This window comes from Cyprinus carpio, chromosome B1 (genome assembly GCF_018340385.1).
Source record: "Cyprinus carpio isolate SPL01 chromosome B1, ASM1834038v1, whole genome shotgun sequence".
NCBI lineage: Eukaryota > Metazoa > Chordata > Actinopteri > Cypriniformes > Cyprinidae > Cyprinus > Cyprinus carpio.
Window position 1 is genome coordinate 11,121,941 of NC_056597.1, and position 25,014 is coordinate 11,146,954.

At 37.0% G+C, this 25,014-nt stretch overlaps 1 protein-coding gene across 20 annotated transcripts in view; it reads left to right on the top strand.

Annotated features, from left to right (window-relative positions):
• LOC109087252 (teneurin-3-like) overlaps positions 1 to 25,014 on the top strand; it is a 497,439-nt gene that overhangs the window by 397,487 nt on the left and 74,938 nt on the right. For all 20 annotated transcript variants that reach the window (XM_042716547.1, XM_042716552.1, XM_042716548.1 and 17 more), the window contains 3 exons: positions 9,009 to 9,131; positions 20,879 to 21,084; positions 24,597 to 24,807. In XM_042716547.1, coding sequence (XP_042572481.1) covers positions 9,009 to 9,131; positions 20,879 to 21,084; positions 24,597 to 24,807 — 540 coding nt within the window. The remainder of the gene's footprint in view (positions 1 to 9,008; positions 9,132 to 20,878; positions 21,085 to 24,596; positions 24,808 to 25,014) is intronic.

Sequence of the window (25,014 nt, forward strand, 5' to 3'; positions counted from 1 at the left end):
CCTCTTCCACAACTGTTTGAAACTTAATTAGAATAAGTATTGTGAAATATATGAAGACTAATTTTTATAGGCTTTATAGATATATAAGTTGAGAGTGACTTTTGAAGGACAAGCACCTCATCCTCTTGTACCACTGTTTGAAGAATTTATCTTCCAGAATCTGTTTTGGGAGTTCGTCTTTACTCCATCTATGCAAAACAGACATTTCAGGATAGCAGATGCACTAAAAAGATCTCCAAAACTTACTGCCAGATTCTGGAATATACATTTTTCAAACAGTGGTTATATATTAACAAAACACATGGTTATATAAAAACGACATATTAACAACAATTATATATATCTTATAAATGATTAAGTACAAAATTAATAGTAGTGGTTTGGAATTGGTAAAATGTGCATTTACCAGAATATCAGAATATCAACTTGCATAATAATTATGCACGCACTGTGTATATATACATACATACATATATATACAATTACATCAAATAAATGCATACATTTAATATAGTGCATGATCATCATTACTGCATTATATGATATTGGCAACACTTTACAAAAACTACACTTTACAACACCAATTAATGAACATCACATTTGTTAGAGAATTTATGAATCTTTGTTAATGTTAATAAAAATACATGTTCATTGTTAGTTCATGTTAGCTCTGGTCCATTAAATAATATGAACAGATACAATTTAATTGTTAGTTAACCTTATACCATGATAACATTATTGACCAAAGTACATTGGTCACCTAACACAGAACACCTAACTAATGATAACGATGATAGAACGTGCCATATGATCCAATCAACTGCACTTAAAGGACAACATGAGCAGAAATTGTCACATTTACATGAGAGGTTTCACCTCATCAGACAGAGAATACACACAGACAGGCACAATTCTACATAATTCTTTGTATTGATGACGTCAAGACTGCTCTTCAGAGTCAATAAGAGGAAATGAAGTGCCCTCCTTTTCCTTTCTCAGTGCAATATTGCTCCAATCCTTTTCAGTGCTGTAGAGATCCAGTGGCCCTCTTTTATCATAAAGTCATAAAGGGATGAGAGGACAGCATCAGTGAGTCCCTTTAACATCCAAATAGGAAAGCATTTGTTCAGTCAGCGGCCTTTCAGTATTGTCCGCTTTTGTGTCAGGTTGAGAGAAGTCATTTGTGGTTCCATTTTCCGCTGCTGGGATTGACGAGATGTACAGTATTAAAGCCTGTGCAGCGCTAGAGCTGTGTTCAACAGGTTTAAAGAAAGCAGTTGGATTCTCTGTGTGATCAGCAAGCAGAGTGGCTGAATAACAAAAGCCAATTTTGCTCTTTAGAGAGGAAGCCAAATCCATTTCAGAGTTAATTATTCCACTGTATTCGAGACAGTTCAGCAGCTTCCAGAGAGCTATTTACTGACACTCCACAGCCAGGTCTGCTGCTTTTGTCAATACAGCTGCTAATAGAGCAGAGATCACAACCATCTGGAGAGACTGAAAGAGAGCAAGATTACAGTTTTCACCCAGGGTCTCAAAATAATTGGTCCATAATGACCATCTCTTTCGTTCTGTATCTTCGTCTTATTAGATGTGTGCTGGCCTTGTGAGATAATATCAGCTTATTTGGCCTGTTCATGCAAAGTAAAAAGTTTACGGGAAGAAATGCAGTATGTGACTTCTTGAAATGTTGTTTTTTTAAAGTCCTAGCATGACATAGTTGTTAGTTATTATCAGCGTCATTATGAAGATAGCTTTTGTACCGTGTCTTGCTTACAAGCGGCGGGGTGTCTCTGGCCAGACCCTCAGCAGCTCTGATCATTACTGCATTTTAAGATTCCTGAAGATGCACACAGCAGGACATTCAAGAGCATCACAGAAATTATGGAAATATATGGAGAGCTAATCATGACAGTGCCCTGTAGGGGCCAAACATTAACAAGCCCGAAAACAGATTTCTTCTCTCTTTCTTTTATCTGTGGCTGCTCCTTGTCCCGTCCCAGCTTTCATTATCAGACCTCATTATCCCTCCGAATTTGCGTTCCAAAGCCTGTTATTTCAAACGACTGATGTTATGGGAATACACAATGGAACATTGTTACAGCACTTTTTCTTCCTGTTCAAGATGTTTCCACAAATGGTCTTGCCAATAGATTTACCAAATGAGTTTTCATTTACTAAATGACTTCTGTTCCCCCAAATTACTGCACAGAATTAATAAAGTTTAGGTTAATAATAAGTTAGACCTACTTAAAGAGTTTGACAATCCTTAAGCAGCACTACTTAAATCGAAGGAATTAACTGTTATTAAAAAAACAAGCCAATGCGTTTAAACGTAGGCCAGAGTTTTCACAGGAGAATACCAAAATTATACTTTCTTACAAGGCAATGTAATTGAATATTGTCCACCTGCAGAGTCACAGAAACACAAATCACAGCAGTTTCTTAACAGCAGTGCCAGTAACAAAATGAGCTGTATTACTGGCCTTACGCCACTTTGAGTTTAAGACGCTTTTTTTTCCTGTTACTGCCTAAAACATATTTAACTGAGATATCATATACTTTGTTGTTCTTTGTTGTTTTGTTGTTGATCATCCTTTTTCTTTCTGTTAAAATGGATTGTTCCCAGTTAACTAAAAAATATATTATAAGAAAAAAATGCACATTAAAATTAATTTATTAAAAATTTAACTCTTAAATTTCCCCATTTTGCAAAAGTTACGGGAACGTTACTTCAGAATGTTCTCTAAGCAGTAATACAAAAAACACAAATTAATAACATCTCTAAGCAGTAGTACTCAAAGTAGTAACATTTGAAAAATTTTAAACAAACATCCAACAAAAAACATTGTTGCAGAATATTCTGTAAGCATGTTTTACTCTAAGTAGAGAACATTTAAAGACAAGATTTGAATGAATTTTCTATTAGCAACAAAACAAATGTATCTTTTCTGACCTGTTTCAAACTATTAGAATAGTTTTACTGCGTAACATGCACTTAATTTCTGACCTGTTTCAAACTATTAGAATAGTTTTACTGCGTAACATGCACTTAATGTTGAAGATTATTATATACATTTATAATCATAATATGTGATAATGTGTCTTCTGAAAACTGTATTAGTAAAATTTTATGCTGCAACACTAAATGGATTTAGTCCTTGTAATTTCTCCTATCTGGTAAAACAGACTATTCAAAAGGTTCAGTGGAAAAGTATCCTAATGAATGGCCTCTATGATTAGCTGTAAGTGTAAAAAAAAAAAAAATGAGAGAAAACTGTAATATTTGATTCATAAAACATGACAAGCAAGCTAATCTTAAATGACAAGCAACACATCTTTGCAGTTATGAAGTAAACACTGGTAACATTCACTGTAAACTGTAAAAAACGATGATGTGATGGTTCTTCTCCAGGCAGATGTGTCTTTAATTATGCTCAAGAAATGCTTTATAGCTTGAGTAAAACGTCTTGGTCTCACAGTGTCTCACACTGTCAACATTGCAGATGGAGAACATATCCTCCTCTTTGGTTTCACACAGCAAACAATGCCTCGCTCGCTAAGCGTCAGCAGCTCTTCCAGCTACTAAGAAAACCCAGAGCCTCTTCTCTGTCAGTCCCATCTGGTGTGTCAGACCCCAGCCATCTCCGCTAAGCCCACACCCACACAACAAGACAGACAGCGGACGGAAAAATCAGGTTTCTCTCCCGCTGTCCTTGTTCAACAGGGGTAACATAGCCACGTAGAGATTTTTCATGAACGCTCGATCAATACCACATCCTCTGAGGATGGCTTTAATACTGGATGGAAGTTCACCCAGATGTCTCAAACATGTTGAGAGGCTCCTCTAACCACTACTAAAATCTCACTAGAACGACAGGTTAACTGAATGGGCCTGAGACCAGATTTTTTTACTCACTTAACTGCTCCCTGAGCTTTTTGAAAAGAGAGTTCTGAGGCGAGACTGATGCAGCACAAGCCCTGATGGAAGGCAGCATAGGCCTGTCCAGCAGTTTTCATTTCATACTTCTTCACAAGTCCCTTTTATATAACTGATCTTTAGTATAATTGTCCACATCCTGCATGGATAGACTTCTTGGTTGTGAAGTCATGCTTGCTCATGAATGCACAAATAATTAATGATATTTTCTGTTTGAGTAAATAAAGAGTTGAATTGGAGATGAGGTATGTAGTCAAAAAAATTAGAAGAAAAAAATCTAACATCATACTTTGCATGTTATTTTTTATTTTTTTTTCGGACCACATACCTCATATCCAATTCAACTCTTTATTTACCAAAATAGAAAAAAAATCATGTCAAATTATTTTTGCATTCATGAGCAAGCATGACTTCACAACCAAGACGTCTATCCATTTTCCCACAACTATTCACTTTTTTAAAACAATGTGATGCCCATGGTGAACAAGCTGCATCTTCTAAACAGAGTGCCGATGGCCTCTAAACGTTGCTCTGAGCACTGAGGCCAAAATCTGGAAAAATTCATAAAGGGGCCCCAGTGGACCAAACACCAGCCAGAGGAAGCATGGCATGCCAAAAGTTCCTCAGTCCTGTTTTAAAAGATGGAGAAGCTGTTCATAAATACTTCAGAGCTTTTCTCACCTCTGAAAAGCATTGTACATTTAGGCAGAGCCAGACTGGAATTTTTCATTCAGTCTATGTCTCCATGAATGAGTAGTGATGCTCTGGAGAACATACTAACTCAGTCTTTCCACAGTGCACTCTTATTTTCACAGTTTAGCAAGCTGCTTTGTCCTCCCACTTATGTTTTTTGCTAAATGATTTTAGAATAATTAATAGTCATTTTTAAAATCTGTTGCATACCTTGTTCACCCTGCATTCAATAAACCAAGATTTGATTGGCATTGATGAAATTTCTGAATACACATAATTATTTTTTCTTCATACATGGGCATAGAAAAACGCAGCTTTGGTGCCTTGCAAAAAGTGGTTGATGATCGTAAATAAGGACGGTGAGAGTTGAGGTAATTTGTGTGGGTGATTTGCAAATGCACAGGGGACGGGCTGTCAGCGGCTCTCCTCTCAACACAACACCCTGAGGGATGGAAGGACATTTGGTTTTGCCCTTGATTTATTGCTGCAGAAAGTATTTTTTTATTCATTGGCGTATCTCTCGAAATGCAAAGGTTCATGACTGTTTTTTTTCTCGGTTCTGTTGGTGTTGCTTGCTGTTGTTTTTCTCCCACTAATTCTGAAAATAGTTTCTCGTTGAGTCACAGAAAGCCAGTTTCCCCATCCTCTTGCTAATGATCATAAGTGACACAGAGTGAGAAATATGGAGCTGTATTTTAAGATGAAGCGTTGCTGGGTCCTCGATAGCATTGCAAGTCCCACTGGTTACATAACTGCCAATCCTGCCTCATATAAGTTGCCTTGCATTTAGTTCAACTGTAATTCTTACCACTCTGCATGTGAACCCTGCCCTGCTGAAAACTCTCTCTTCCTCCTTGCTCTCTTATTCATTCCTTACACACCTGAGGCAGTAGCAGCCCACTTCCAAACTGATCAGGCTTTGTGTTCCCTCCATTGCCCTCTTTCTCTCTCTTTCTCACTCTCTCTCCACTCACCCCATATAGAATTGGTCTTTCTCTGAAGCCTGCTTTATCATTCATCGCTTTCTGTTCCCAGGGCTCATCAACAAAGCGATCCACCTCCCATGATCTCGCCCACCTTTGGCTGTTTTAGCACTCGCGAGACAACCGAGGGAAAGGAAATGAGGAAAAAACCTAACAGCCAATTTACATTCTTTGTCTGCTGAGAGAACTAGATGCTTTTTTATTTTGCACTTGGCGCATTTGTATTCTAATAGCCTGGATGTGTTCCATACACATGCATGATCGTTCCGGAATGCCCTGCGGCTCTTAGATCCAAGCGTGCCCATCCTCTATCATCTCTTTAAGATTGTTTATTCATCCACATTGGTTTCACTTTCAGATATTGCAACAAGTGAATGCAACTGACCATCAAGGCACTGTTTCATGAACAATAAGAATCCAATACAGAGGTGAAAAACTTTGCACTTCCATATTCATTTCTCGTTTACGATGCCGAAAGTTAATGGAGCAGCCTGCTCAAAAGTGTGTCGGCGAGCGACTCGATCAGATCAGCAGGGGGTGGCCGTCTTTCTGCCGGAGAAGTCAATACCGCCCACTCTCCCATAACCCCCTGCTTCAGCTAAGGTCAGAGTGCTGGACATCGGCTGCTATGTGAACGGGCCGGCCCAGCGGGTGTCTAATTTAATGAGAGAAAGAGTGAGACCAGATAGAAAGATATGGCAAGACTTTGGATGGTGAGCTTAAGGAATTTTATAAGCCAATTACTGCTCAAATACTTTAATGAAACTCCGTCGTACATCAACTCTTCTATCTCTTTGTCCTTCTCATTAATGCTTCATGTCATTGGAGCACTTTTGTTGTATAATGTTACAACATTTTATCTACACATTTTAGGAATAACAGCAAAATCTAGAGTTCCAGATAACAATCACACATAAGAAACTTTATGCACACAAGTAAGCACACAAATACACCAGCACAGAGAGAAGGAAAATGATTTATGTGGGGAGGTTGTGTGTGTGCTCTTGGGGCATTAAGAGACCCAGTGGGGGTTGTTGGCAGGTCTAAATTACCTTTATTAGAGCCAACGTCTGCAGCTAACACTGCTGTTACTCAGAGAGAGGATCAGCCTGTCCCCTCAGAGCAGCCCACCTCAGCAAAGCTACCACACACACATACATATACAGTATGTCCTATGAGATTCTCATACTAATGCAAAACCAACTAATGATATCACAAATCACAGGGACTTCACAATTACCACTAGATTAAGGCTGTAAACAGCATTGTAGTAATTTTTCAACTAAGCATGAAAATATATATTTTTCACCCTCATGTTGATTTAAACATAAATTGCTGTCTTGTGCTGCACACAAAACATTTTGAGGGATTTTCTTGCTATGCAATGAACGCATGGAGACATGACAATTCAGCTCTAAATCGGATGAAATGTGTATCATAAAAGTATTATATGATAATCTCCTGAAGCTAATACTATAGTTTTGTGTAAGAAACAGACATAATATTGTCCTCTGCTATACTGGTGTACTCAAATCTGTGTATAAGATATACAGTATGAGATAATTTTTTTCTCAAAAAATTTCTTTTGAAAAATCACAAAAAATCTCTTGGATTACAATCTAAAGTGTCCTTCCAAATATCTATTCTTGTGTTTTGAACTACATAAATGATGACAGAATCTTCATTTTTGGGTGAAATGTCCCTTTAAGGTTCTGGGATGACAATGTAAATGTTATGGGATCGATCCAGATAGGGTTCAAATTGAAATGGAGAAGGTCTCCACAAATCGCTGCAGTGTTTTTCTCAGTGTCTGCAAAATGAATAACCTACCTTTTCCTCCATTACAAGTATGTTTGAGCAGTATTTTTGTCAACCCCTTGACATTTCACTGTACTTCCTCTCAGTTTACAGCCAACTGGTTCTCCATATAAGGATGAGGCCTCATGATGGCTTAGTTCCTACAGGATCCTACTGATTGTACACTATCCTGTATGACCTTTCCAAGCATGTGCTTTAGAGGTATCACCAGGGAAACAAAACATACTCAAATGGGTGCTGATTCACCCAGGTCGTCATGCTACCCGCAGGGGCCTTTTGCAGAATCCGTGAAAGAACGTTTGGCAAACCCACCCTGAAATATAGCCAATTGTGTTTCTAGCCACACCTGAACTGAACCTCGTGTCACAAATATACAGGCCACGTGTGATTTTTGAATGCTTAAGTTCCACACGAGCACACTTTATAAGAACATTCAGACATTTCAGGAACAAGTGAAACGAAACAGCCAAAGCAGCTGTCTAAACATATTAATCCACAGCACAACCACACAGTCTTTCCTGTCCCTAATAACAAATTCATCAGCAGAGGCTACTATAGCATTTTAGAGCTATTATAACTTAAAAACTTGAGCTTTGATGAATAAATTGTTATTATAACTTGACACATAACAATGATAATGTTTAATAAGTAAAATAATGCACAAACAAATCAATACAGGACATGTAGCTGTTTTTATTCTTTTTTCTTTCAAAAGGTCATTATAGGGGCTTGATTACACAACATCCATCTGATTAGTTTTTGAAAATGTTTATTAGAATTTATTTTTAAGGTCACCATGAATCAATAATTGCAACCACTGTTGGGGAAAGTTACTTGTAATACATTAAATGTAATACATTACAATATTGCGTTACTCCATAAAAAGTAAATAATTACAATACTTAACTAATTACTAGTTGCTTTAATAGTTACTTAAAAAATAATGTTTACGTAACTCGCATTACTTGTAATACTTTACCCCTAACACTGATTGCGAGTTTTCTTTTCTATTTTGACATATTTCCAAGTGAAACAGCTTTTGGAACCAAAAAAAAACATTTTGTCCATCAGGAACTGATTGGATTGTTAGTTCAATGTCGTTTGCTAATTTATGTGACCGTTTCATATGACTGACAGGTTGCTGGAGGAGAGGGATTGAAACTCATTTGGTCGTAAAACAGTTTTATTGCCCTGTGCCTGTGTACACATCAAGAAAGAGATGTTGTTGTGAGGGCAGGGGACATTAACAGTTTTGATTAAAGAGTATGAGGGCACATGGGTTTAAAAAGTAATGATGCGCATAGATATGGATGGGCAATAAAGATCCCCTAGACACTGAAGGAAGATCCAGAGTCATATCCTGGAACCAGAAAATCATAGGGGTGAAGGTAACTTGTGGTCAACCCTAGGGGTTTTAAAGCCACATCAACATTATCCTAGCATTCCACAATGTTTTACAGAGGCAAACTTTGTTTATATTGATTATATCACATTGTTTTCACTGTCTCTTAATCTATTGCCTCTTGTTCCTTTATTTGTAAGTGATCATTCTCTCTGTTTCTCTCTCTCCATAGCCATGCATCTCTTTGGATTGAATTGGCAGCTGCAGGAGACTGAGGGCTATGCTTTTGAGAATGGCCAGGTCAAATCTGACGCCACAGCATCCAACGCAGTTACTGCCCTATCTACTGAGAACAGTAAGGGTCAAATGCACACGCACACGCTCATGCACGGATGCATAATATGGCACAGGCACAATCAGTTCAAGCACAAAACACATTTGCATTTAGTAAACAGACTGGAGAGCACATACAGTAATAGGCTAGAGAAAATTACCAAACAGACTCACTCCTACACAACTACACCTCTAGGACCCTCCGCCATGAAGACCCACACTCCCTTAAATAAACATAACTCGAGCTAAACAAACACCCCCACACACTCCCATACCCCCCACCCCCCAGCCCAAAGACTCCCACACACAAATGGAAATCACACACTCCAAAACCATTTTCTTTGCACCATGGCATCTTATCTGGCACTGGGATGTGTGTTTCAGTGATCTGGGATGAGTATAAACCTCTGTGTTTGCGAGAGCAACAGGCTTACATTCCTCAGCATTTAGACACTAGTCTTACAGCATCAGGGTGGCTGCTTTGATGTGTCAGCTGTCACGGCTGTTGCAGACACGTCCGGGAACAGTCTGGGAATCAGGAAGATGAGCCAAAAAACACATTGAGGTGACAATATTGAGTTCAAAGAAGAGAGCGTTATAATGGGAGAATATGAGAGGGCTGTGTGTGTGCAGAATGCACAATAAATGGCTTCTTGAGATTGTCTGGGCTTTCAGAGCATGAAGCCAAGTTGTGAGAATTGTGAAATGCCCTGGCATTCTACCCAGCATCTCTCTTTCTTTATCTTTCTTTCTCTCTTGAAAGTGGGATTCACTCTGTCCCTAATATTAGCTGCCACACAAACCTACTGACCAGTGAAATATAGTGCCATTTTTACATGCGCTCAGAAACACACATTGGACACGCTCAAACCACAGCAGAAATGGCTGTCAGTCATGTTTCACAGTGCTAAATTCAATTCCGTTCATGCTTAGTTTGGTTATAAATGTAACTACCAACTGACTTCAACTTTCAGCATTCACACCTGCATTTGAGGAGTGAGTTCAGTAAACCTTTGCTATGTGAATTTTGGATAACTATTAGTCCCACTAAAAAAAAGTAAATTTCTTAAACAGTATGTTTGTCTTGTTTTCCAGTACAAACATCTAAACATTGAAAAAGATAATATTTAGAGTGGATAAATCTGACTAAATGAATTGATAACAACATTTTTTATTAGACATTGATTATAAGTGGACTAAATGATTGGAGAATTCTTGCGTAAATCACCAGAATGAAGTATGCCATTTTTACCGGATTTTGATTAAAAATTGTGAGCTAACAACATTTTTTATTAAACATACATTGATGAGTCATTAACAATAGAAAAAAAAGTAAATATATATTCATGTTGTATTTTTTCACGTAGGGTTTCTGTGTTTAAAAATTACTTGAGGCAATGACAAGATACTTGTTATCTGATTAATTTATCCAAATTAAATGAGTTTATTATTAAAATATAGGAAAAATCTTCAACTGGGGGAATTTTATTCATTTTATTTCTCCGGTGGATTATGTCATACAGTGCAATTTTGTTTTATTCATGTTGTATTTTTTCACGTAGGGTTTCTGTGTTTAAAAAAAAAAAAACCATAGATACAAGTTTCATCTGAAGGTTTTGGATCCAGTCATTGTATTTCTCAAGATCATTTCTCATTAGTTTTGTGGTCTGGTCATGACCAAGTTGCTGCGTTCTACGCTCGGTTAAAAATTGAAAGACGTTTTCGGTTAATTAAGATTTCACAGATGAATTCGCACTTCGACTTGTTTATTAAATAACACCATGTCAATTGTGAAAAGACATGCGGTGTTATTGAAGTCACCATCTTTGATATTTACTGTCACTATGGTTACCGCTGTGAGAATAGAACAGGGGGCTGACTTCAGTTACTCGTTCATACAGACAGTATTCAATTCACTCCTGTAAGCTGTAAGGTGTCCTGAACACCTGTTGTGATAAAATGGTGAGAGTAAATACGTCTATCAGTCCCAAACATTGCCACTGATCCACAGTACATGTATCACACAAAGGAAAACGCTTACTTACCAAATATATTCGCTGATACATGCCGGCCAGAGTCTGTCTGAGGTAAAATTCAAGTCAAGTCACACACTCATAACACACAGACTGTAGGGTCCAGTCACCAGTTGATTGGTTTCATTTGAATTAGAAATATAACATGAAAAAGTAAACAAAAAAAACAGCATTTAAATATTTTTTCAATTTTTATTCTCCAATGTCAAGTGGCACAGTACCTGGAGGCATTCTGTCTACCTTTGCTGGTGCATTTACATATTTTAAAATATTTTTAAAATATTATAAATGTTAAATAGAGTGCAGCAGTTGGGTTCCAGTAGTAAAACTCCAATAACCAAGGTTATTACTCAATTGTAGGCTATGTGCTTTTTTTAAGCCATCTGTTTACATTATTTCACTCCAAGGTGTAGGCTTACTTTTTCAGAAAATACATAAATAATCATGATCATGAACGAAAATACATTACTAATGATGCTGTACAGAGTTTCAGGATTATGGACCTGTTTTGCCCGTTACTTTTTCAGTGATCCCTTATTTGGTCATGTTCCTGTTCTCGTTGTCTCATTATTAGTTGATTCCCCGCACCTGTCTGCCCTCGTTAAGTTTAGTATAAATGTGTAGTCTGCCTCATGTTTCCTTGTTGGGTCGTGAATGCCATCCTTGTGTTCTGTGTCTCCTGTTGGATTATAAAAAACTCTCAATTTGTGAAATCATAACTTTTCCTCGTTCCCTTGCAAGAGTGCAAAATATGCAAATTTATTTATGCATATTTTGCAATAAACACAAAATATATTGTTTCTATAGATATAATCAACAGCAATTTTTTTTTTAAAGTTTTATATTTCACCATCTCTTTGAATTAGATTGTCGTTTATAATGATTACTTCTTTCCCTCATTAAAGCCAATAAGTACACGTACACTGTTAAATATCCCTTTTTTTACTACAAGTGAAAGATTGTAATGTTGTGATTCACCTCATAGCTGGGTGGCTTGGTTCATGGCTTATAACACTTTAACAAAGCCTTTAAAAAAAAAAAAAAAAAAAAAAAAACCCTATGGGGAAAATGAATGGAAAATATACCAGAAACAATGCTGCTAAATATACAATCTATATACAGCTGTGCTTTGCAGGAACCTATGAGATTTCACTGTGGGCAGAGCAAAGTTGTTGCAGAATAATAGAAAAGCTTGTATTAAAATGCAAGAGATGCTTTTAGTTTGTCAACACAGTGTAAGGCGTTTATGATTAACAGCATATGCTAAATAACAAATACAATCAGAAATAAATAACTTCATAGAAACAGGCGCTATCGTTTTATCCCACCCACCGGCAGGTGTATTCCCACAAGGTCTCCCTCACTTAAGTACTAATTCAAGCACTCAGACACTCGCAGAGGGACACACACTCATGCTGTGAAGATAGATGGCCGTATGTTTGAAGGCCATTATGATGATGCTCCTTACAGTAATGTGTTTGTTCTTGAGGTGATGGACGTACCCACGTTTGCAGTGATGTAGCATTAGATCAGGACATTTGTGCATCAGCTATAGGACATTTTTAGTCTCTATAATGTCATCTGCAGGCTTAAGAAATTGGATGTGCTTTTATCAATTGGCCATAAATTGCAGGTAAATTGATTGTGATGCAGTTATACAGGCGTCAGTGGCTATTTAGTTACACAGCAAGGGGAAGTCATTCATCTCCCCTTAAGCGGCAGTGACACAATCAGGTTACATTTATTTGAGCAGAATTTGCATTCAGCATAGTCAGTCTTTTGTTTCCTAGTGCAAGCCCCCACCTCGCTTTTTTCCCTTTCTCGGTGAAAGAAATAAAAATTTGTATGCCACTGAGTGCAGGGGAATGTTAATGTGTTAACAGGCCAGGAGAATTTGCAATGGCACAAGCTTCCAGCGGTGGGTCTTCAGTCTGCTGTGAGGGCCAAACAGGATGAAGGGGGTCCTGTAGAAAAGCAGCTAGTTAATGAAGCCATCAGCAATGTGTACGATCACACAGCTTACTCACGATCAATACAGACAGCAGCTAACACCCTCACCTCCTTCAGTTAACCTTGATCTGTGCGTGTGTGCCCACCAACACCACCACCGCTGCTGTCTGTGAAGGACATGTCACATATACACACAGGAAGCAAAGAAAAAACTGCAGTCTGGCGATTTCGGTCAACATATATACAGCGTTTACATGCATATATGCACACATACATAACCTTGCATCTGTATCCTTGTTGTTTCTTCATGTTTGCAGTTTTTTGTTTCTAGAGTTTTGGCTTTTAGTGCATGTTTTGAAGTCACATACTCACTATGGCTGCACAATTAATCGAATGGAATTGTCATGCGCATTTTGTAAGTAAAGCTGGTTCTGTAATAGGGCTATCAGGATATTAGATTTTTCATTTCATGGTTTTTGTTGCCATAAGAATTCACAATATCGATATATTATGATATCTATAGAAACCTTGTGGGGGGGGGGGGGTGGGTATCAGTCAAATAATTTTTTACTTTGTTTATTTTCTTTTTCTTTTTCACCCAATGTACACAAGGATACTGATAAATGCAGGGCACAAGACTCTGGCTTTCTCCGTCCGTCTTCTTTGAAGCTCCTATGAAATAACAAGAGAGAAAATACTATCAAGTTCAACAGTATGATGAATAAATATTAATGGTAACACTTTACAATAAGATGTCATTTGTTAACATTAATGTATTAACTAACATGAATGAACAATGAACAATACATTTATTACACAATTTATTAAACTTTGTTTATATTAATAAAAATAGAGTCATTCATTGTTCATGTTAGTTCATAGTGCATTAATGTTTACAAACACAACTTGTGATTTTTAATAATGCATTAGTAAATGCTGAAATTAACATTAACTAAGATTAATAAATGTTGGAAATGTTGGTGTGGAAGCTGTGGAAATGTTGTTCATTATTATTTATGTTATTTATATATGTTAACTAATGTAATTAACTAATGTTAACTAATGAACCTTACTGAAGAATGCCCGCAGATGAGGCATTAAGTGCATGGCACTGCAACCAACTTAACATTTTACAGAATTTAATGTAGCAATGACGTCGCTCAGTTTTTCAAGATCAGTTTTAATCGTGTAACTCTTAATAGATTTGAACAAAGAGACAGTGTTACTACGCACAGGCTATATTGATTGCAAATACAAAAATAAGACGATAAAAGAAAATGCTGTACTTATTAAAATTATCACTCCTTACTTCAATATATGAACACAGAAAACTGCTGTTAACAGGTTAATATAACGTTTCCCATTCTACGACTAGTAAAATAATGGCAACTTACTCTGACAAACAGGGCTCTCCTCGGAGTAGCTTGCGTCTTCTTCTTGTGTGACAGGTGTCAGTGTTAAGGCACAATACTGCCACCTGGGAGCTCAACCAGGTACTGGCGCTGGAGTATTTACATGTGGTGTTATCATAAGAAAACTGTTCATTTTAAATATTGCGTTTATTGCTAATACCAGTATATCGTCACACACTAAATTAACACAATAATGATAATTGTTGGTTTGAATATCACGGTTATCAAAAAATCGCAGATGATATTATTGCACGATTATGAAATCGAATAAATCATTTGCGATTTATTGTGTAGCCCTAATACTCACAGAGGTAGACAAAATAGCAGATATACTGTACACACTTAAAATGTACAACACAGTTCAAAAGTTTGGAGTCAGTAAGACATTTTTTTTGTTTTTAAAGAAGTCTCTTATGCTCACCCAGGTTGCATTTTTTTTTATTCAAAATACAGTTAAACAGTAATATTAATATTATTTATAGAAACTGTTCTATTTGAATATATTTTAAAATGTAATTTATTCCTATTGATGTTTTCAATAGACATTACTCCAGTCTTTAGTGTCACATCCTAATTTTAATATGCTGATCTGATGCTTAAGAAAAATGTATTAGTATTTTCAATGTTAAAAACAGTTGTGCTGCTTAATAATTTTGTGGAATACTTTATTGTTTATTTATTTTGATCAATAGATTATTAAAAGGAACAGTATTTATTTTAAATAAAAACAATGTATTTGTCATCACGGTCACTGTTGACTCATTTTAATGCATTCTTACTGAATAAAAGTGCTAATTTGTTTAAAAAAAATCATACTAGCCCCAAACTGTTGCAAGATGTTTGTTGCAAGTGTTTTTCTTCAACAACTGACCAAAAATATGAATCATTCTGCACTACACAGATATTTGTCAAATCAGAACAAAAATGGGAATGTCTCCCCAGTCAGAGTCAGAAAACTTTACTCATCAAGACACGTCATGGGGCCTTTAATTTAAGCTAATTAATCAATATGACAAGAGAAAGAAAGGACAATTGAGAATGTTATTCTCTGTGGATTTCCATCTATAAATAAAAAGTCAGTTCTTATCCAATCAAAAGAGCCGAAACTAACTGCTATACAATTATAAATACAGACTAACCACGACCTTTATCTATAAATGTCTTACAGAATTTTCTTTTATTCAGATATTTAGACCTCTTTATGAACCATTTATGCTCACAAGGATGTCCCCGCTAGCTGGTTTTGTCAGGTTTTATTGTATTTCTAGCAGGATTTTCAGAACATTTCATGCACACAAGGATAGAAAAGCTGCCCCCACACAGAGACACATGAATAGAGCCGCAGCAAATCCACACAGACGCATATTCTTACTGACAGACTGAGCATACATCACACGCAGCAACGTTTGACTTACATACCTGCAGTAGACCCTTTGAAATACGTACACACACTCACTCATTTGTCTATCTCTTTTTCTGCAGTGAAGAAAGAGCGAGTATTAATAACTGAGGGTGCTGCTGTTGTAATCTGCAGTTCACCTTTCTTTGAGAAACAGCTGACCTAAAAGCACTCACTCCATAAAAGAGCTTCAAGTGCTCTGTGTACCTCCTTGTGTATGTGTTTTCAAAGCAGGGACAATAGCCTCAGTGCATTCTCCTTCCTAAATGACAGGTTCTGCTTTAGATTGCCTGCCTCACTTCAGAGGTGCGTGTGTTTGTATATGACTAGGGCTGTAGGGAATGCCATTAGCATATAGGACTGTTTTTTAAGCGATTGATTTCCATAAACAGTTTAGTGTTCCTCACACTGACTTCTTTGTATTCAAACACACACCCTTCAGAGACTCCACCATCCTCACACAGATGTACGAAAGCTGTAGTCTTGCGCTTAAAACTGAATTTTATCCCTGGTGCCTGAAAGTGGAACCTAACATTGCAGTCAGCAATGTTTCATGGGGCCTTATTTATGTGCTGCACCATTCTTAAACAAATCATCTGAGCGGCTCTGTATTCAGTCCCACTGCAGCAGCTAAGAGAGCCGAGCATGACACTCTCTTAATGAATATACCACCACTTCCCCTAATGTACACGCAGACACTCTTCCACAGGCTTCAGTGAATTAAAAACTGCTCAAGTGACTTTTCTGAAAGTCATAAAGAGACGCTAAATCTGCAACTGAATGCGTCTGGAACGAGGGGAGACACTTGGCAAAATCGCACGTGGAGATGCTAATGTCTCTCAGAGCCCAACAGAAATAGTGAGAGAAAGAAAGTGGGGAGATGTCGGGAATTTATGTGAGCTTGGGACAAAAATGAAAACAAATTCATGTCCAAAACAGTATTTATTATTGGAATTTAGTATTTAAACTTTTGGCATGAGATTTACATTTGCACCGTGAGAGTTGGCAACCCTGTTCAAGAATGGGCGCAATAATGCACCTGTATGAGGTATTGTCTTTTAATCAATATCATACAAGCAAGAGTTCTGCATTTAAAAAACAATAAGTTAATATGTTATGTTTTTGCTCTGTTTTACCAATGGAAATAATTTTAATCAAATCCACAGCAGAACTGTTGTGCAACACACTGGTCTTTTGTTATGGAAGGAATTCACACTGTTGAACAAATCAGTTGAGAGAATGATTCCATGATTAATGACGATTTTATATTTAAAATATCGATCTTGTACATAATTTGTGCAGTTGTAATTGCAGTGCAAAGATATTTATACCACCTCTGAGCTGCATATGTTCACACAGTCTGTGCAAATATATCTAAATACCACTTCAGATGCAGCTTCTGTCACCTTTGCAGTGCAAAGATGGATTGTGTTGATACTGATTTCAATTGACTTGTAACATACCTATAGTTTACTACGATTAATTGAATATAATAAGTTTAAGATGACATATACATTTGAGGTTAGTTAAATATGCCCCTGAAAAGGGGGGCAAATATCACCCCTTAATGGAAAAGTTTAATTCTGTCTCTAATTAAATTCTGTCCTTAACTGTCTAATGGTGCATTTTAGTAATTTTGTAAATGGTAGTACTTGACAGCACAGCAGAAGTAAACTGATTTCTTGGTTGCGTTTTTAATGTCACATGTCAGGTTAAAAATAATTATTTTAAAGACCCTGTCTCAAGACCCTGTGGGTTCGTTTCATTCAGCTACGCTCCGTCTAGCCATTTGAAAGTAAAAGTGTGTACCTCTCCAGAGTCTTGACTGTTGCTGCCGTGGACTAAAACTCACCGGCGCATGTGTGCAGTGTTGGAGCAAATTGCTGTCATACAGCGAGATACAGGAGAAAGTCACACCATACCAAATGACAAAATTAAAAATGACATGTTTTTGTATAGCTGTATGAACATGACAGAGTACTTGAGTGTAAATGTTGTCACAAACATCTTGTCATCTGTCACTGCAGCAAGAAAACTACAACTCTCCTTTCTTTTAATTTGTTCAGGATGAAAAAGCAATAGCTTTATTTATTTTATTTTTGTATTTATTTATTTATTTATTTATTTATTCACTTTTGTGTTCACAGTGTTACTACTAACATCAGTTAATGTGGTTCAGCCAAAAAATGAATTCTGGCATAATTATTCACCCTCATGTCATTCTAAGCACATGATTTTTTTGTAGAATACAAAAAACATGTATTTTCTATACAACTATATTTCATAGAAACCAGGGCCTCTCAAAGATGCTTCAAAGATGACCAAAAAATAATGTTATAATCTAAATAAAGAACAATATAAATATAAATACAAAATATAATTGACTACAACTTTACACCAGATGTCATGAAATTAAACATTTATGAGAAATCAGAATAACTGGAGTATGAGTAAATAATTTTATTATTTTTGTTGCTGTTGTTTTTTAGGGTCATTGTGTAAATTCTGTGCCTACAACCGTAAATGTAAAAAATAATGACATACCTGTACACACCCAGATTCTTTCAGATTTTTGCTTTTTACAGAGCCACAGACAATTACAGAGACAAGTGTCATTTCTTGGGACATCAATTTCAGTGATATCTTTCAGATAGTAGTGGTATTTTATGTGGTATCCAAATAAAATACACTTACAGCAGATTGTAATGTTATTCTCTGTCTTACCCACAGAAATATGCACACATTTAAACAGAAAAGATCAAGACAGTTTGGCAGATCACGGCTAAGATGAAGAGAAAAGCTAAAGAAAGTGAAATAGAAAGAGAAATACAGGGCTTTAGGGAGTCTCTGCATCTAGCCAAAACAAACCTTTTACATCTCTGCAATTCTCATGGGTAAATGCCAATTCAGTATCCATGTCCAAGAAACACCCTGGGCATCCCTGGCACACATAGAAAGCAAATCTCTTTTCCACTGGCATTCTTTAAGCTCACCATCGCTTTCCATCCTGTGGACAATACTGTTGATCAGAGCTTCACAGATGGCTTCTCTCGTTTGCTCTGTAGAGCATTTAGGGCCACAGGCGTGCTCACATTAAAACTAACAGTCAGCAAGTCCTCTCTAATTACTCTTTCATTCACTCCAACATGCTCTTTATGTAGCCGGCTGACTGCATTAGAAACACGCGTGCGGTTACTGCCCGCATGCCGTGGAATTACGCAATAATAATTAATGCAATATTAATGGCAGCTGCTCTCCATTAGCTAGCATATGAACATAGCCTATTCTCCTTCTCCCATTACCGCTCCATTCCGCACTGTTGCCTTGTAACATGTTGTGAGGGGCTGGAATATGCAGAGGCTTCTGTTGGCGAGTTCATTGTGCGCTTGTGTGTGTAATGTCTAGACATTAGCTTTTCAGCTTGTTAAAGGAAGCTCTGCAAAGTCAGATAGCTTCACTTAGACTCGCCATGTAATATTACCGCAGTTGGCTACTTTTGGAAAATGAAATTACTATTATCCCTGAGCTTTATGAATTCAACTAGATTAGATGTATTAAGTTTATTCTAAAATCTCTTCAAGGTTCCTTTAGTATTAGGAAATGAACAATCTGACAAGAGCTTTGCCAGGGTACCCACTGCTTAACCATAGTATGATACATTGTTGGAGAAATTAACTAGTTAGTTATGACTGACATTGATTCAACAATATAAAACCATTGTTAAAGATATCGCACAGGTGGTGGAGTAATAACGTATGGTAATTCATCAATTCGAGATTACTGGTGTAAACAGTGCAAATGGCATCTGAGGATTACTTTGCCATATTTGTTCTATGTTTTTTTTTTTACAGATGTTTGGTTCAATCGAGGTTGTTCGTTTTAAGTAAAACTCTGCATTCACATATGTGCACTCTTCAAAAACGGCTCTTTCATTCTCTTGACAAACTAAAAGATATAAAATGAAATATCTACTTATATGAAATGACAGATATAGATTGTATTGCTTGTAATTTTGCTCAAAATCATTTGTTCATTGAAGCTGAAGTTTTAGAAAAACACAAATCGTTGAACTATGTTGCTAACAGTGAAACAATGTTGAAACTGAAATAGCTGGCTAACAATGCTTTTGATAAACGTACCCCTGAGTATAATGGTATAACAATGTTTTTTTCGTTACTGTTGGCTGGGTAATTCACTGTGATGGTTATCTTGGGAATGAGGGTCAGAAAGAGTTGGTTTAAAGATGCTAATTAAATACTGTATGGACTGATTTAATGATTTTTGACATCAGATTATTCTGGTATACCTCATGAATGTTTGATCACACTTGAGGCTATAGCAAGAATCACGATTGCACTGGCACACAAACACATATGCTGCTAATGGAGGAACTCGTAAACTGTTTTGTTTAAAAAGAGACTGATATAAACCATCAGTGTTTCAGGTTTCCTTTGAACACATAGATTGTTGCTTAATATTTTTATAGAACGTATTAAAGGACAATTCACTCTTCTGAGAAGAGGTTACCATATTGTTAGTTGTAGCTCCCACTCCTGGTTGTTCTATTGTTATTTGTTTCCTGCCATACTAGCTGTAACACTTGCATGATCACAAATGGAATCTATTGCCTGTAAACAATGCATTCATGATGAACAAGATGAATGATTATCAATGCATGAATCAAGCTTCCTTGCAATGCCAAAAATGTCATGGTTCAACATGGTTTTCCACACATCTCTTTTTAATTATGTCTCTGTGTATGGGCAGAGGCAGATCATACAGAACAGGGAAATTGCTCACAGTTACAGTTAGCTTGTTTCCATCTTGCATACATTCGACCACAGTATCTCACAGGGACAAATCACTGTATAACTGCTGAAAATGAATAGCTTCTAGTCTCTACCAGAATGTTATTAGCATAAATATGGTTTATCTGTCTCTTACAAATGTCATCTTCCTGTATCTCTCTCTCTAGGAGTTAACTTTCAAGAAAATAACACCATAGACACAGGTGAGTTGGATGTGGGCCGTAGAGCAGTACAGGACGTCCCTCCAGGAACTTTTTGGCGCTCTCAGCTCTTCATTGACCAGCCACAGTCCCTCAAGTTCAACATCTCCGTCCAGAGAGGCGCCCTGGTGGGGGTCTATGGCCGGAAAGGCCTGCCTCCCACTCACACTCAGGTATCAGAGACGTTTTTTGTTGCTGTTCTTGAAATGAATTTCCTGCATTAACTTCCATAGCGCTTTATCCTATTGTTCATTTAAAACATTTTACATTATAAAATGCTTAGCAAATCATGATATATAATGCCTGTTGCATTAGTTTGAATCGTGATGCAACATTTTCAAGAAAATTCAGTTTTCTCTTGCCGTATTTTCACTGACCCCCAGGGGTCTGCTGGGTTTAGATGATCTCTAAGGGTGCCAAATGACAGTTTAAAATAGCACCATTGCAAATTATTCCAATGCCCGTAATGCTAAACTACTCTCTAAAAAGAGCTTGGTTAAAAAACAACCCAACCTTAACCCAGCTGCTGAGTCACTATTGGACAGAACACGCGCTGGGTTGTTTTGACCCAAGTGCTGGGTTTAACCATTTCACCCAGAATGCTGGGTTGTTTATTTGACCCAACCAGTGGGTCAGGTTAACTGTTTTGCTGGGTTAAACATTACCTAAACATTGGGTTATTTGTTTTCTTACTGCCTTGCCACCTTTATATTTATCAGCATTACCAATTATAATAAATAACGATCACAAAGGAATGTCAAATTATTATTATTATTCTGTAGTACAATTGCACAACACAAATTCAAATGTAAATATCTATTTAATAAGTTTTGACATTTCTTTTTTAAAACAATTTTTGAATGGGTGCTGTCACACATTTCATCCAACCCTTACAGACACTAATAAAACAACAGTTTTTGTAGATCAGTTTCTTTAAAACACAAAACTGTGTAAAACTAGGCAATGCAAATTAAAAACATTGCATCATCAGAACACTCAATAATTGATTATTGCTACACAAGAATCAGATCAAACATTGTGCCATTAAAACTAATCCAAACAAAGAATCCTACAACAGAAAATACATGTGACACAAAATTTGAAACGTTACAAGTGGACCAAAAAAACTGTTGCCCTCAAAAACTTCACACATGGAGACTCATTTCCATCAATATGATATCCTGCATGCTGGAGAAATTCTCAGGCAGGAAGACACTGCTTAGCGTAGTTAACATTAAGCACAAAAAAGAAGACTTGAAACAAAGATCACCAGCCTCAAGTGACGAGTCTGTTTCAGTGGCATGGCCCGAAACAATGGCGAAGGTCTGGGATGTCGCTGTCTTGTCCTCAAAGCACAAAATGTGCTGGATGCATCACTGGTCTCTGCATTTTGCAAATATTCCACCATGCTGGTCCCCTCCTGTTGATTGTACCGCACTTAGTCTTGCAACATAATTACAAGTTAAGTGTATGATTTTTGATCTTTCTTATTTTGGTAAAATAATGGACATTTTGCAGATTCTGAAAGGGGGACGTAAACACTTGACCTAATCTATCTATCTATCTATCTATCTATCTATCTATCTATCTATCTATATATATATATATATATATATTTATATATATCATATATTATATATATATATTTACTTATTTATTTATATTTATAAAAAGTAAGCATAATCCATAGTGTTTAAGATATTACATGGGCTTGAGAGTAAGCAGGTGTTAGGAAAGAAAACAAGAGAGTCTCATGTTAGATATAACCTTTAAAGGTGTCAGCGAGGGTGTCAAGCTGCCAATCCTTGTCCATCTGCATCAGCAAGAATCTAACATAGCTACCTAGAATGAAATTTCAGATTAAGAAAACGTTTGTCAAACAGGGTGTTCTTGCATGCTGTGATTTTAAAATGTAACGTTACCGCTGTTTTGATGTCTTAATTATGACACGATTCCATATTATACAGAACAGTTGGCACAGGCAACTCTAGCTAGCCATCTCAAAATTGAACTGCGTTTATGTCAGTCTAGTCTCAAATCTGAAGGGCAGAATTGACACTGTTAAAAAAAGAAATGAGAGCATTCCCATTTAATTTTTATACTGGTTCAGTAAAATAGAGGAAGAGAGACCTCATACAACACAAGAGATTAAGTCTAACTTTACATACTCTAGCTTAGACAACACATTTAAGTAACAAATAATATTACCAGTAATATTGTGGTTTATTATAAAAGGGGCATTTTAGCGTTTTAGCTAATGCAGCTACCTGAGGAAAAAAGAGTGCGAAAATGCTCAGCATAAAAGAGATGGATCTATCGTCGGATTCAGCACGTCACAGATATTTACTTGAAAAAAATATGCCCGCACGCATGCAAACTCAAATGTGTGTTTATATTACCTCAAACAACCCAGAATTATGACCCAGCACAATTAACCCAAAAATGTGTTTACAGAAATAACCCAGCACTTTTTAGAATGTAAGAGGAACTGAGCAATCTTTTGTAGGATGCTGTTTTTCACATTGGTAATTCTCATAATTTCCATGTTATAATTACAGTCATAGTTCTCAGTGTAACCAGATGTAAGAAATACCATAACACCCACTGTTCCAATTACTCTCGTCCTTTTAGATGAGGCTCATAGATCTGCTACAAATGGCAGACAGCAAACTTTCCTCAAAAGACAGTCACTTCTGTCACACTTTCAAACCTGACCTTCAAAGCTACATGGTAGAGCCCGACAGTCCCCATCCAATTTCCATCTGCGGCGTCCGTCTAATTCAAACTTGAAGTGATTCATACTTCTATACATGTTTTGCCTGCTTTGACTAAAAACTGCATTTGGCAAACCAATTATTTCTCCTTGTCCTGTTTCTTTCTTTTTGCTAAGCAACATCAGTGCCTCGGCTTCTTCAAGGGTACATCACAAAACCCATAAATGCTTAATAGAGGTAATTGGCAGTGGAGGCCTCCACAATAAGAGTCGATAGCACTGACCCAGTGCTTTAATTGCCACACATGAATCAATATGTTTCTTAAAGGCTGAATAAAGCATAGGTTGAAGTTCTATTGACAGACAGAGGCGTGGAGACTTCTGTTTCCCCACTGATCGAAATGTCTTCTCGTTTTGTCAGGCGTCTTGTAATTTCTCGCTTACTTATTCTCCCTTCACTCTCTTATGTCGTTCTCCAATGGGTCTCTTAGGAAACAAATATCTTTTTTAATGCACTGTAAATTAAGAACAGCATGTTAAACTCATTAGAGGCCTTGATTCCAACTCTCTCTTTGGGAGCAGCTTGTCAATGCTCCGAGAAAAAAAACGAAAAAAAAAACCTTTGTGATAAAGCCTTTCTGAAATGTAGAGCAAATGTAGAGAAAATCTTCCAAATCACTCACATAGAGGATACCAGTGTGTAAGCACCCTCTTGATTCCAAACGTATTCATTACTTTGCTTGCAATATATTCACAAGCATCAATCTCTTGCAATTTATATGTAATAGAGCCGCATGCTCTTCAAAAACAATTCTTTGACATTGTATTGAATAACACATCAGACTCCAGACATGCGGAGCAGCAGCGAATATTTGCTGGTACTGCACTATGCTCTGATCTGTCTGTGATTAAACTGGGATTTGATTTGTTGTGTGTGTGTGTGTGTGTGTGTGTGTGTGTGTGTGTGTACAGTATGACTTTGTGGAGCTGTTGGATGGCAGTCGTCTGATAGCTAAAGAGAAGCGTGGACTGGTGGAGGTGGAAGGAGCAGCCAGAAAGGCTCGTGCGGTTAACGTTCATGAGGCAGAGTTCATCCGCTACCTGGACTCAGGCACCTGGCACCTAGCCTTCTACAATGACGGCAAAAATACTGAACAGGTCTCCTACAACACCATCATCATAGGTAAAGGATTACTATACTTATATTATGTTGTTATATGCATTTATTATTATTCATGACATAAGAAGAATCTTTTTTTTTTGGTCACTATTCAAATTTGTCAAAGGCCATGTTAACTTGCTCCCACTGAAGCTCAAGATGCTCTTGGAACATTCTCAAATGATTATGGATCACATGATCATCAGGTTTTACAAAAAATTTATAAAAAAA